At 47.2% G+C, this 15,024-nt stretch overlaps 1 protein-coding gene across 1 annotated transcript in view; it reads left to right on the forward strand.

The window, feature by feature from the left end:
- LATS1 (large tumor suppressor kinase 1) overlaps positions 1 to 15,024 on the forward strand; it is a 192,912-nt gene that overhangs the window by 159,417 nt on the left and 18,471 nt on the right. The window contains exon 7 of the mRNA XM_086927316.1: positions 1,709 to 1,815. Coding sequence (XP_086783442.1) covers positions 1,709 to 1,815 — 107 coding nt within the window. The remainder of the gene's footprint in view (positions 1 to 1,708; positions 1,816 to 15,024) is intronic.

Consider the following 15,024-nt stretch of genomic DNA (forward strand, 5'->3'; position numbering starts at 1 on the left):
TTCATCCATGATCTTCTCCGGGATGAAAGGCCTGACATATTATTCGTTACTGAGACCTGGATGAATGCCTCGTCTAAACATGAAGTTGATCTGGCAATTGCAGCTGGGTATAAAATTTAGAATGCATTTAATGAAAGGTTTGTTCATCTCTTTCCTTTCATCGCTGACATTTACGAAAAAGTCACTAACTATAAGTGAGAAAAAATTAGAGCTTGCCCAGCAGTCACAACAAATTAGCCTAGGTGCGCCTGCTTTAGAGAACATGTTCTTGTGCCCCAAACTTCCTTTCCCTCTCACCCACTTTCTTTTAGTTTATCCAATCTTAGAGCAACAGAACGTCAGATGTCAGTGGTGCTAGTATTGTAAATTCAGAGCTCCCTACGCCGCAAGCGTTGGGCCTGGCCTAATAGTAGGAGACATCTTAAGACCATGCCGGAAATGGAGGAGTGAAGTAGTAGGGTGGAGAACAATCTCTTAGAGATCACTGTGTGGTGAGGGGAGGAAAAGCTAGGACTGTGGCACCAGAGGAGGAGTCCCCGTGGGGGTGACAAAAGGGCAGAGGCGAAACCGGATTTGCCTGATGATCTGGGTCCAAGTGGAAGTTGTGAGGTAAGCAGGGGAATTCTGGATTGTGTGTCATGCCCTGGCACACCTGTGGGTCCTGAGGAGGATGAGGCTGGGAAATGCTGTCCTTACCACCTAACATTCAAAGCAGCTTTGAGGGCAGTGCAAGGCCTGCAGGAGACCCGAATACTGAGAGTAGTGAGCAATTGCTGCTAATGGGGCCGTGGAGACTGGAGTGAATGTGAGCTAGTGCAGTCACACTGGAAATGCTAGAAAATAAACTTTTCGTAATTTTGAGGATTTGGTTAACAGATCCCAGAGAGACTGTTAGAATCTGAAAACTAAAGAAAGCTTATGATGGCGACAGCCGACTGCATATCACAGTGCATTTCAGATCTCCCTCCAATGGTTCTTGAGGATGACCCACGTTTTATGTTGGTGATTTAGTTGCTGTATAAACTGGAAAAGCATCAAACAAAAAACGTATACGGATTTTCTTTCCAAGATGCCATTTTCCCATTCAGTGATGGGTAACAGGAGGAACAATAGTGGTAAGGTTGCACAGACCATCTAGACAGTTATATGTTACAAAATTGGCTACCACGCTGCTGAAGGGGAATCAGTTACATGACACTGTTGCCAAATGGAATATATATACAGACGCATTTTCCTGTCTGGCATGCAGTTTCCAAAAGCTAGAAGAGAAATCTCAGAAATGTCAGCAGAGGTAGGCAGTGGGATATTGGGATTCTTGTGCAACGATGGTAATCACACTTCATTAGCATGCGCCTGCTGTTCTCATGGGTAAAGGGAGATACATGGGTGGCAGAGGTGATTGGTGATGAAAGACACACATTTACTGATTTCTCGGGGTGTTTGTTCCCTCCTACTTCACATGGGTTTACTGTGTATTACATACATATTGATTAATATTGTTCCTAAAATATTATTTGCATAGTGTTAACATCACATTGCTGAAAATGTACACTTGATCGTTAAATGGCTAACTGTATGGTAAGAAAACTTTGAAAATGTGGTCTCTGCACTACAAAGGTTGCAGTCCAGTAAGTAAATGGTATATGAATTTTTTTAAGGGCCATGTAGAAGCATTTCTTGCAATTCATGGTACATGTTTTCTTTGCAGGTTATACACAACTTTGTGACTGGTGGAGTGTAGGTGTTATCCTTTATGAAATGCTGGTTGGACATCCTCCTTTTATTGCTCAGACACCCCAAGAAACACAAATGAAGGTAATTCCTTTTCTAATTCAAAAAGGGACAAATAGTCAGTGTGTTTGTTGTTGTTTTTTTAATTTTCATTTATTTATAATGTGGGCATTTGTAACCCTTTGTTAATTCTAAAACAAACACACACCTAATGATGCTGCACATTCATTCGAATTGCTAATCCTCAGTTTATTCAAACTTTTGAGGGCATTTTAGAATACGCAATGGAAAATACCTTTTAAAATGGCAGTACATTTAATGAGATGCAGATACATTATTGCAAAACTCAAACATTGAGACAAGAAATACCTTAAAGAACTTTATGGACTCTGAAACTGCACAATTATGGTTTTTATCATAGCAAGAAAAGACCCACAGTCTAAGTTCAACACAGAGAAACATCTGTTCTGATGGAGACTTCTAATTGCATATTCGTCACCTTTTGGATCTCCCTAGGCGCCAGACTATACCTGGAAACCTCTGCAATAGCTCCTATACGCCGACAGGTGGTGCCAACGACCTAAACCACAAATTGTCTGGATGTGACATTTCAGATGCATATAAGTACCATGTGCTGATAGCAGTTCCTCTTTTTGCTGACCCTTCGACATGGGACTCGGTTTCCAATTTGTTCAGGGTTTTACAAATTCTTTCACCGTTTACAGTGACAGTGGGCAGGGATGTCGTTCCCCCCCCCCCCCCTACACACACAACAGGTCTATAGCCATGCTGCACTTGCAGGAAACAGATGTTGGTCACGGGTCCGTATGATGTCTGCCTTTGTCTCAGCACCAAGCAAGTCTCCAAAATCCTGCAACAAATGTTTTGTGGGACATCCGAATGCCATCAGGGAGTGGCAAGTCAAGTTGTCAGTCGTCGCTGTTATTCTAGGTTCGGAGGTTGTTCCGGGTCCTTTTTGTAAACCTTGGGTAGGTCTAGGAAGATGATGGACACGTTCAAATACAAACATAAGAACCCAAAGTGAAGTTCAAAACCTCTGTGCTGTTCCTGTTTTTGGGAGAACTTCCTTCATCAGCAATCCAAGAGCCCAACTTTAACTTCCATGTCCGAATCTGAGCTGATCCTGGATCAGAAGCCAATGTGCACCAACTTTCCTAGGCCATTACAGCTTGTGGCCAGTGCCTGCCACGCCTTGACATGGATGTCTTAGGCCTCACTAGTTCTTCCTAGTAAGGGTCCAAAACCCATCTCGCCAGCAGTTCCAGAGGCGACTTTGCAACAGCTCGCTCGATGTCACGCTACGAATTCATCAACGCTCCGCCTCGAATTGATGATGACTTTCCCCGGCTCCTTTTCCCCAGCACCTGTATTAAAGGAAGTTGGAGGTCATTTTCGGTACTGGCCGCTATGAGGTGCATGGGCTTGAGCAGTTCATGACAATGACAATGACAATGTTGATGTTGATGATGAGGTGTAGAATGAGCTCACCCTTCATTATTCTGGTGCTGGCCTGTATCTCAACCTTCAAAATGCCATTGGGTTGGACACGTTCTCTGTGACTGAATTTACCTACCGGCACCGAACAAAGGCCCTCCTTTGGGTGGTTGTAGGCAAGGCCCCAAAAGTCTTGCACATACAGTTGCCTACAGTGGTCACTAAGGCACACCTAATAACTTGTATTATGCAGCCTGGGACTGGTTTAAGGACAGTGAGGCTAAGGTTTGCTCTTTGTGCCTGCTTTTTCTCACCAGCAGTTTCTCCAGCACTATATTTCAAGCTTTGAGACTATTCCCTTAAAATGCACTTGGTGCATCATGAATTCATCTCCATTTTCTTGGGATATGCAGTCTCTTCCACCACTCAAGAGTGTTCCCTTTGTGCCATAATGTAGAGGAGGACCATGTAGGCTTGCCCAATGATAAGGCTAAGAGAATGACTGAAAAATGTAAAACTTGATTCTGAGGCAGTCAGCAGGGAAATGGCTAAGGAAGAGTCCTCCTTAACCTACGACCATGTTATCTGAGTTTTCAAGGGGGAAATCAAAGAAATTGGCTTTGAAGTTTATCCCCATTTCTGTTCTGAACACCCTTGACACTTATGAAGAGTTCCAGTGCTTATAGATAACTCGGGCGCTATCTCTGAACGCTCTGGGTCAATGAAAAGATTTACATTTAACCTGCTTAGAGAGAAAAGGCGTGCATAAATGATTTTCTCAACAAGAACTTCGCTACCTGTCCAGTAGTGTCTGCATTTGTTGAATTTGGATATTGCACTGCATGGATTGTAAGTTGGCATTTTAACCACATCAGTGCTAAGGAAATTCGTCCATGGTGCTGTACTTTTTAAAATCCCATTGTTCATGCTCAGCTCGTCATGAGCACACGACCAGTGTACTGCATGACGAGCTGAGCTCGTCCTGAGCAGCGAAGGGGTTAAGATGATGCTCCCAGCAACAGGCCTGAAGTTGAACATAAAAAGCCAAACCCCCTCTTTGTGCCTTATACAATGCCAGATGCTTGCATCACTGTAAGATTCCTAGAGCAGTATCCAGAGGACCAGTGCAGTTTGTGAATGGCTTTTGACTCAGACTAAATCCGACATTAGCTTCCTTACAGTCTGTCCAGCTGTAATGTTCATCAAGGAATATTTGGTAGTAGGAGATCCATTCCTCTAACTATTTCCATTGCAGTCATTAGTTACGGATGCTTTCATAATGGGATGTGGAGCCACACTTTGGTCCTCATTATATTCAGACCAGAGATCTAATGAAGGAATCCAGATACATTAACCAGTCTTCTGGAATGACAAGTGTTGCACAAAGCCCTGTAGTTCTCCTACCCATTTTTCGAGACCAGTTTCATTCATGTACAGATTGACCACACTACAATGATGTACTTCTGAAAAAGCAGTGATTTATGGTAGAAAATGTTGAAGCAGAAACATTGAGCAGACTCGGTCTGGAAGATCGCAATTTTTTTAAAGAATGGTATGCAAAAAAAAAAAAGAAAGGTGGATCGGGTGGCGTTGGCAAGATGGTGGAGCAGTGGAACGCTTTCCACTATTGCTCACGTGTTGCGCAGAAATAAGTTTCCCGGGCCCACTTGTCACCTCAGGGAGGCACATCGATATGGGAAGCCATCCGGGAGCCAGGAACATGTGCTGAAGCACCCCATGAGCATCAGCGGAAATGTCAGAGAGCACGGCGGAAACAGGATTGTCTGCTGTACGGTGCCAAAGACAGCCCACAAGATAAGATCAGCCATAGCGTCTGTGGGAAGCACTGTTGATGTGGAGGCATTCTTGTGCAGGAGACATCTTGGCCCGGAGACCCCTTAGTGGCCGAAGGAGGAGCTGGGGGGGGGGGGGGGGGGGTTGGGGGTCCCCTGTCCTGGGGCGAGTGTCTCTGGCCCAAACTGCCTCTGATTGGAGTGGACGTCCACTCCTTGGTTGCTGGGACTCTGTACAGTTCCATGCTGCTACACAGTGGCCCACAACAGGGTAGGCTAGCAACGTGAGGGCAGGGAACCTACCCCATTCTCCAACTAATAACTCCTGTTACTTATGAACTAGAGTTGGATCATGCTCGAGGGACCACCCAGATCTATCATGTAAACCACCTTAAAAAATGGGAAGGTCCCCGGCCAGTCATGTCAGGAACGCTCTTAAAGCCTGCTTCCCTTTTTGATCTTTGTCTTGATACAGACTAGACGGAGCCCCAGAAACAAAACCTCCAAGACGTCCTCCAACCCCTCTAACATGTCTTTTCCAAAGTATCCGGACGTGCCATGGGAGCACCCCAAAGAGATTAGCTGGCACTGGAACACTGAAAGGCCTATAAAACAAGCGTCTGTCATTATTTGGGTCCTCAATTTGCTTAATAAATGGGGTGCGGTCTAGATAAGTTTCCGGGATGCCAATCCCAACATTTGCCTTCAGGGGAGTCCTTCCTGCACATTAACCGGGGAAACTAAAATACGTCAGCCATCCCAAGGCGTCTCATTCTTCATCTAGCACTAACCAAAGGGGAGTCCCAATTGTCTTACCATAACCTCCAGCTCTTGATATCCCATATGATGGTTAACAGCAATGGCAGATACGTCATACTGGTGCGGGAAATAAATGGACAGCCCATCACTGTAGCTTCAGTGTATGCCCCTAATGCAGCCCAGGACAGATATCTTCTAGGCTTCCTGCACGAGCTAGCCGAGATGACTAAGCAAGACCCTATTTTCACCGGTGACTTTAATTTGGTCTTGAACCCTAGCAGGGATAGAGTGTGGGGGGTGGAAGAAAGCTGTAGTAAACAGAGTTCTAAGAAACGCAGGATACATAAACCTTTATTTATTTGGTTCAGCACAGTACATCCAACTCATCAGGGCAAATACTTCAGAGCTGTCTACAGCCTGTAATCTAAAATCACCACACCATGACAACAGGAGATAGTCATTTTAAATACAGATAACTCTAACCAATGCTTTTAAAGAAGCAATGTTCTAATAACATAGAATACATCCCTCCCCTTAACACAGCTAACACAAAGTATTAATTATAATTCCTCATTTTAACATGGGGATTAGAAAGTCTCCCACTAACTTTAACTCTGGAAGCTACATACTCAACAGAGCCTCTAGATTTTTCATGACCAAGACTACCATCGTGAATTTCATTGTCCACACAGACACTGAATTCACACCAGCTTAACACTTTACCACACGTCTCACATTCCACACTTTGCCATCCTGAGTCACAACGCTGTTCCTGTTGACCTTCACAACTTTAAGGGCAGGACCATATTTAGAAGTTCCTTTTAGAATAGTGGGTACACCTTTACTTTCCATTTGGCATCTTAACTTTCTTTCATTTTCCACTGGTTCTCTTTCACATTGAAAGCTGTACACTGTACACTGCACATCATCAATCACAACATCAGTCATCTTCTTCTTAATCCACCCTGGACACAGTTCGGAAGCAGGCTGTCTTCCGCTCAACAGACAAAAGGGGATCAGAAGACTCTGGTCTCCAGCGGATCCCGGCTCCATATCAACCTTCTGGAGCTTTGGGCGATCCGACTTGCACTAAAGGCATTCCTTCCCTTGGTTATGGGGAGAGTAGTGCAGGTGTTCACAAACAACACCACCGCCATGTGGTACTGCAACAAACAGGGTGGGGTGGGGTTGTGGACCCTATATCAGGAAGCTCTGCGCCTCTGGACATGGCTGGAACATCAGGGCATTTCCCTGTTGGTTCAACACCTGGCAAGTTCTTTGAACGCCAGGGCGGACGAACTCAGCCGCAGGAGCATGATAGATCACGAATGGAGTCTGCACACGGACGTGGCGCAAGGTCTCAGCAGTGGGGAGAGCCTTGGTCAGATCTATTCGCCAACTAAGAGAATGTGCAATGTCATCAGTTCTGCACGTTTGAATTTTTAAGGTGGCACTCGTTAGGCGATGCTTTTCGTCGTCAGTGGAGATGCGGTCTACTATACACCTTTCCGCCTATACGACTTCTAGTGCTGTAGAAGATCAAGCGCGACCAGGCCCAAGTCATTCTTGTGGCTCGGTACTGGGCTCGAAGAATATGGTATCCCGAGCTACTCAGTATGGCTATCGATCCCCGATCTGACTGCCTCTTCTGGAGGATCTTCTGTCACAGCAGCAGGGAACGGTCCTCCACCCGAACCTGTCCAGGCTCCACCTACTTGCGTGGAGATTGAGAGGCGGCAGTTGATTTCTTTTGACCTGCCTCCCGAAGTTTGTGATGTAATCTTGGCAGCCAGGCGTCCCTCCACTAAGACTGTATACGCCTGCAGGTGGAATACATTTGTGGCATTGGGCACAGCAAAGGCTGTGGATCCCCTTTCTGCCCCTCTTTCAGAGGTCCTTTTATGTTCGAGGTATATGAACTGCAGATTGCACACTGCATAGATCGCCACCTAGTGTTGGACCCAGATCTTTGCAGTTGTTTTTGTCCTGAAAATTCTTTGGAAGTCACGAGATAGGTGACTCCTCCTTTGGATTACACTGCGCATGGGCAACAGCTCCATCCTTAGATTTTTTTTTCTACCATCGGGCTCGGATGTGTTTCTTGCGCTCCGGTCTGGAACTGATTCTCCTTCGGCACGAAATCCAATTTCGACGGTATTGTCTCGAACGCGTTTCCAATTGACTCGACTCTCCACAACTTCGAAGTCTTCGATTCCAGTCATCGACAAAAGCCTTTGGGCCTACCTGGGCCTTATCTTCTGGCTCATGGAAAGGACGCCATTTAAGAAGTGTCCTCAATGTGGGTCGAAGTTTCCCCACACCGATCTCCATGAGGTGTGAACCTTTGCCTCTCACCGGAGCACGAGGCCAGAGTCTGTTCCGCTTGTGCCTCCTTCTGTTCCAAGAAGACGATTCGGGACCGACGAGCTCAAAGAACAATGACTTGCTTGTCATCTTCGATCCCTGACGACTTCTTCCAAGAGGGCGTCAACGTGCCGGAACAGGTGCAAGAACATGGCGTCAACAACCACTCGTAGGCTGACGACTTAGACGTCGAGGACATCACTCCGGCACAGCAGGTCATAAGTACACACGTCGACCCTTCCTCGACATCCTCCAAAAAGGCTTTGGTCACACCCTGTTAGACGGACCGGGAGGGTCGGCCGAGGATAAGGGGAGAGCCGTCTCCAGCGATCGTACAGACAAGTAACTTCCCCCCCACAGACGGACACCACACCAGGTTAAGGTTTAACGATACTTTATAAGCAATTCTTTAAGTACGGTGAAATGATACAAGGAGGTCTGGACTCAGGGGTCCCCTCGATTCTGGTCTCTGGATTGGGAAAAGGGTAGCGGGACAGTCTTGTTACCAATAGGTGGAATAGCTCTCAATCCTCGAGCTCGGCGTTCTAGATGGACGGGCCGCGGCGGAGCCTGCAGGTCCCGAGATGGATGAAGGAAGCGACGGTCCGCGGCGGAGCCAGCAGGTCCCGATGAAGATGGTGGTTACAAACGGTCCGCGGCCACGCCAGCAGGTCCCGACGACGATGAAGGTTTACGAAGGTTGCGGCAGCGCCAGCAGGCAGGACGATAGTTCGCAAGGCAGAGCTACGGCAGCGCCAATAGCCCGTCAAGGATGAGTTCTTCTCTGCGTCTCTCGACTCCAGGATACAACTGCCTTCCTGCTCTGGAGCTGCCCCAGTTATAGGGCTGGTGCCCTTTGATGTCCGGACCCTCGCACTTGGAGGTCGGGGGGTCCGGGATGAAGGAGTCCAGACACCCAGCAGGGGGGTGGAGCCAGCGCCCGGGGAGGTTGTGGGCGAGCGGTACCTGGCGGGGGAGAGCCATCGACACCTCTTTCTCCCATTGACCTGCCAAGTAGTCCGCTCACCTCCTGGGTGGATGGTGGTGCCGGGATGTCTGAGGCCTGGCCAGGCCCAGGGTTGGGGTCGATCGGGAGCCACGCGGCCTCGTGCCCAGGCTGGGTGCGCGGGCCGGTAGTGGATCGGGCCCACAAGGTCGATATGTTCAGAGGCAAGGGTCCCGGAGGGGACGGAAAACGTGAAGTGGTGGTGTGTGACACTTGAGGGGCCGGACTCGGGCCTGGTCGGGCAGAGGGGGAGCGGCCCTTCACGTGGCCTGTCCAACACACCCTCACCTTCGGGCCCTGGTGAACACCGAGAGACTGCTTCCCATGCCTCGTCTTCGGTCTCCGCAAAGAAGCCTTATAAGCCTTTAGGCGACTCTGGCTCGAGTAAGCCTACCCCCGGTACCGGCACACACCTACCGGCACCGAAAAAGAAGCCATCTTCTTCCTCCTCTGCGCCAGCTGCTTCCACATCTAAGCACTCGGCGCCGAAGACTGGCACCAGCTCCTCTGCACCAAAACCACTCTTTGAGCCGAGCAAAAAATTGCCACCGAAAAGACCCGACTCCCATGCCTCAGAGCCGAAAAAAGCCTCGGAACTGAAATAAACACACGTTCCACCGGCCAAAGACACTGCAAAAGAACAGGTTTCAAAGCCGAAAGATGCTACCGGTTAGGTGCCGAAAAAGCCTACAGAACCAAAGACCTCTGCACCGAAGGATCTGCCTCCCACAGAGGAACTATTTCATCCAGATCCTACACAAGACTCTTGTTAAAGATCCCAAAACTGGTCGATTGACTTTGAGTACTAAAAAACGACCACTAGACACGCCGGCACCGGCCCCTCATCCTAAGAAGTATACTGCAACCTCTCCTCTAAGAATACCTTCTCCTCCTCCTCCTCCTTCTACTTCTACTACTACTACTACTACTACTACTCTTCCTCCTCCTACTACTACTCTTCCTCCTCCTCCTACTACTACTATTACTCCTCCTCCTCCTACTTCTCCTCCTCCTCCACCACCTCCTACCCTGCCACATCACTCCCCTACACCATCTCCTACTCCATTACAAGATGATGATAACTGGGATGGCAGCTCCGAGGACACAGGTGGTGGTGCAGATAAAGAGCCACTAGATAATCCAAATCCTCCTGGCTCACCTGACCCTTGGGATGATTAGAACACCCCAGATGTCCCGAACATGCCACAAGATGACATATACCCCTCCAGGCCTTCCCCACCAGAGGACACTATGGGATTTAACCAACTTGTCCATAGGGCTGCCCAATACCATGGGGTTGGCCTATGTACTGAAACAGTAGAGGAAGATTTCCTTATGGATGCCTTTGACACCACACAAGGGTCCACCTCAATTTTACTCATGCTTAAAGGGGTCATTAAGCATGCGCCAGAGATCTTTAAAGATCCAGTTAGGGCTCGAATAATCAACCCCCGAATTGAGAAGAAGTATAAGGCTTTCCCCTCAGATCCAGCCTACATTAAAGGGCCTGCACCACTAGACTCCCTTGTAGTCTCCAACGCACGCAATAGAGTCAACTCCAAAACATCACACGAGGCTCCCCTACCAGATAAAGAGTCTAAGCTCCTTGACGCCTCAGGCGAAAAAACAGCATCACAGGCAGCAAACATATGGCGTATTGCCAACACTCAGGCACTACTAGCACAATATGACAGGGCACATTATGATGAATTAGAATCTATAATGCAGCACCTTCCAGATAAGTACAAAAATAGGGCCACTGAACTTATAGAATAGGGTAAAACCATCACCAATACCTCTATTTGTTGTGCCCTAAATGCAGCAGATACTGCTTCAAGGGCAGTTCATACCAGTTTCCTTATGCGTAGGCATGCCTGGCTACGCAATTCAGGTTTCAAACCTGAGGTACAAATTGCCATACTCAATCAACCCTTTGATGAGCAACACTTATTTGGGCCTAATGTGGACGTATCCCTTGAAAAAGGAGACAGACACAGCTAAATCTATGGGAGCCTTGCAGTTGCAAGCTCCCAGACGCTCCTTTCGTCGCTCATCGTACAGAAGCACCACCAGAGGCTACTCCTCAGATAGTCCCTTTACTTCCTACAAAGCCCGTACCTAATAGTAGGGGCTACCAAAGAGGGGGTTACAGGGGTAACAGCAAAGGCAGAGGCAAAACTAACAACTCACGCTCTGCCTCCACCCCTGCCCAATGACTTCCCTCCACCACATTCAAATCCAGTTGGGGAAAGACTACAACAATTCCTTCCGGTCGGGACCGACATCACATCAGACAGCTGGGTGCGGCAAAAAATTCAATCAGGTTACTGTCTTGAACTAACATCTACCCCCCCCCCCCCCCCCCCCCCAAACATACCACCCAAACAGAATCCAATGTCACAAGAACATTTGCTTCTGCTAAGGCAGGAGGTAATTTCCCTCCTACAAAAAAGGGCAATTGAACTGGTTCCACCACATCAACAAAACAAGGGAGTTTACTCCCTGTACTTTCTTATCCCAAAAAAGGACGGCTCTCTAAGGCCTATTCTAGACCCTTAAACCACTAAACCTGTACATACAATCAGACCACTTCCATATGGTGTCACTCCAGCAGGTCCTTCCCCTCCTATTACAAAACGACTTCCTTGCCACTATAGATCTCAAGGACGCCCATTTCCACATTCCCATAGCTCATAGAAAGTATCTAAGATTTGTACTAGACGGTCAGCACTATCAATTCAAGGTACTCCCATTCGGAGTCACAACAGCACCAAGAGTGTTTACCAAGTGCCTAGCAGTAGTAGCAGTACACTTAAGAAGACAGCACATTCATGTCTTCCCATATCTCGACAACTGGCTCATAAAAGCCAGCTCATACAGTCAGTGTGTGCAACACACTCACACCACCATCCAATTATTCACAACTTGGGGTTCACAGTAAACCACACCAAGTCCCATCTACAACCGTCCCACGTACAACAATATCTAGGTGCCACAATAAACACCTCAACAGTGCTAGCTTATTCCTCTCCTGCCAGGATAACAAATATGAAAGCTCTTCTAACAAAATTTCAACCGCAACACACTCTTCCAGCTCGAGTGTTCATGCAACTCATAGGAATGATAGCCTCTTGCATATTCATAGTACCTCATGCAAGACTACAGATGCGTCCTCTTCAAGAGTTCTTAGCACGACAATGGACCCAGGCTCAAGGTCAAATAATACCTAGTGTTGGTAGACAGTCGGATGCATCTCTCTCTGCAATGGTGGAGCACCGAAAACCTTTCCAAGGGACACCCGTTCCTAGAGCCAGTTCCTCAAATAGTCATGATAGCGGACGCATCGCTCTTCGGCTGGGGAGCTCACCTACTGCATAGAACCCATAAAGGCAGGTGGACACCGCAACAAAAGTTACACCACATCAACCACCTGGAGTTACTAGCCATATTTCTAGCCCTAAAAGCATTCCAAAAGCAGATATTTGCCAAAGCTGTCTTAGTCCGCACAGACAACATGTCAGCCATGTACTACATCAACATACAAGGAGGGACCCACTCTCTTCAGCTCTGTTAGCGCAGCAGATATGGAGATGGGCTATACCTCTAAACATCTTCCTCTTAGCCCAACATGTTCCAGGGGTACAAAACACCATAGCAGATCTGTTAAGCCATCAGACGCAACAGATCCACGAGTAGGAACTTCATCCACAAATTCTTCAACCGGTTCTTTAAAATCTGGGGACAACCTCCCACCCACGAAAACACCAAATGCCCAGGATTCGCCGCCAGATAATAAACACCTGCTGTCCAAAGGCAATGCGATGTGGATGAACTGGTCCAGCAAATTTGCGTACGCTTTTCCACCTCTTCCACTGCTTCCACTGGTAGTGCTCAAACTACAGCAACATTCCCTGACTCTCATTCTAGTTGCTCCAACTTGGGCCAGACAACCGTGGTACACCACACTACTGCAACTTTCTGTGGTACCGCACCAAAAGCTATGCCTGCCTCTACTCTTCCTAACCCAGAACCATGGTGAGATCAGAAACCCGGAACCAGCTCAGCTCAACCTAGCGATCTGGCTCCTGAGGTCATAGAGTTCGGTTACCTTAACCTTCCCCCTGACTGTATGAATGTTATTAAAGAAGCTAGACGTCCACTAGAGCATGTTTTGCTGCCAAGTGGAAACGTTTTGTAATATACTGTTATAACAATTACATCATTCCTCTAGATGTGTCTATTCAACACATCATAGGATACTTACTACACCTCCAAAGATGCAACTTAGCGTACACATCTATTAGACTGCATCTTGCTGCCATTGCAGCATACCTACAAAATAGACATCTATCACTTTTTAGAGTACCTGCCATAAAAGCTTTTATGGAGGGCCTCAAAAGAATTATTCCTCCCAGAGCACCACCTTCACCTGTGTGAAATTGAAACATTGTTCTCACACGGTTAATGGGGCCTCCCTTTGAACCTTTACATAAATGTGAACTGCAATTCTTAACTTGGAAAGTCGCTTTCCTAGTAGCTATTACTTCTCTAAGAAGAGTTGGTGAGCTACAAGTATTCACCATTCAAGGATCTTTTCTGCAAATGCATCATAAGGTTGTTCTCCGAACCAATCCTAAATTCCTTCCAAAAGTCATTTCGCCCTTCCACCTCAATCAATCTGTAGAGTTCCCCGTATTCTTCTTGCAGCCACAAACAATTGCAGAAAGAGCTCTTCATACCTTAGATGTCAAAAGAGCATTGCTTTACTACATTGAAAGAACACAGCCTTTTCGTAAAACTGAACAACTTTTTGTGTCTTTTTCACCACCACACAAAGGCAATCCCATATCAAAATCTGGGATAGCTAGGTGGATTGTCAAATGCATACAGGTTTGCTACCCAAAGCTAAACGTATGTTATCTATCCCTCCTAAAGCCCATTCTACAAGAAAGATAGGGGGTTCAATGGCATTTTAGGGAACATTCCCTTAGGTGACATCTGCAAAGCAGCTGCATGGTCTACACCGCACACATTCACAAAACGCTATTGGGTAGATGTGCAAACTAAACAACAAGCTACTGTGGGCCAGCCTGTACTCAAAACACTGTTTCAAACTACTGCAACAGATACGGGTGGGCGCCGCTAAAGGTGGATACTGCTATACAATCAATTGAACGGAAAATGCTACTTAACAGTATGCATCTGTTCTTGGCATGTAAAGCTGCAGAGTTACACACGCCCACCCGCCTCCCCGGCTACCTTTATCTGTTCCAACATTATCTTAATTAGATACAGCTTACATGAGCATCCTTCCTGTTACTTACAAAAACTCCATAATTTCCCTGCTGGCAAAAAACAATCTAAGGTTGGAACCGATGCCCATGCACAGTGTAATCCAAAGGAGTCACCACCTATCTCGTGATTTCCAGAAACGTTTCAGGACAAAAAAAAACTGCTAACATCCAGGCCCAACACTAGGTGGCGATCTATGCACAGTGTGCAACTCTGCAGCTCTACATGCCAAGAACAGATACATACTGGTAAGTAGCATTTTCCTTCCTTTGGTCCTGCAGGGCTCTGGGCACTATTAAGGGCTATCTCTCTGCCCTTTCAGCCTTTCTACGGCTTCCAGATCAACCTTCCCTTTTCAAGTCCCCGGTTGTAAATAGATTCTTGAAAGGCATTACTCCTCTTTTCTCTCCTGTTCCTTTCATAATGCCTCAGTGGGACTTGAACCTGGTTCTGACATATCAGATGGGTGCTCCCTTTGAGCCACTGCACAACTCTCCTCTTCATCTTATTACTTTAAAGAACGCTTTCCTGTTGGCCATCACCTCCGCCAGACGAGTGAGTGAGCTCCAGGCTCTTTCTTCTAAGCCTCCTTTTCTCTATCTCCATCCGGACAATGTTTTTCTA

The sequence above is a fragment of the Lissotriton vulgaris genome, chromosome 6 (assembly GCF_964263255.1).
Source record: "Lissotriton vulgaris chromosome 6, aLisVul1.2, whole genome shotgun sequence".
NCBI classification, from domain to species: domain Eukaryota; kingdom Metazoa; phylum Chordata; class Amphibia; order Caudata; family Salamandridae; genus Lissotriton; species Lissotriton vulgaris.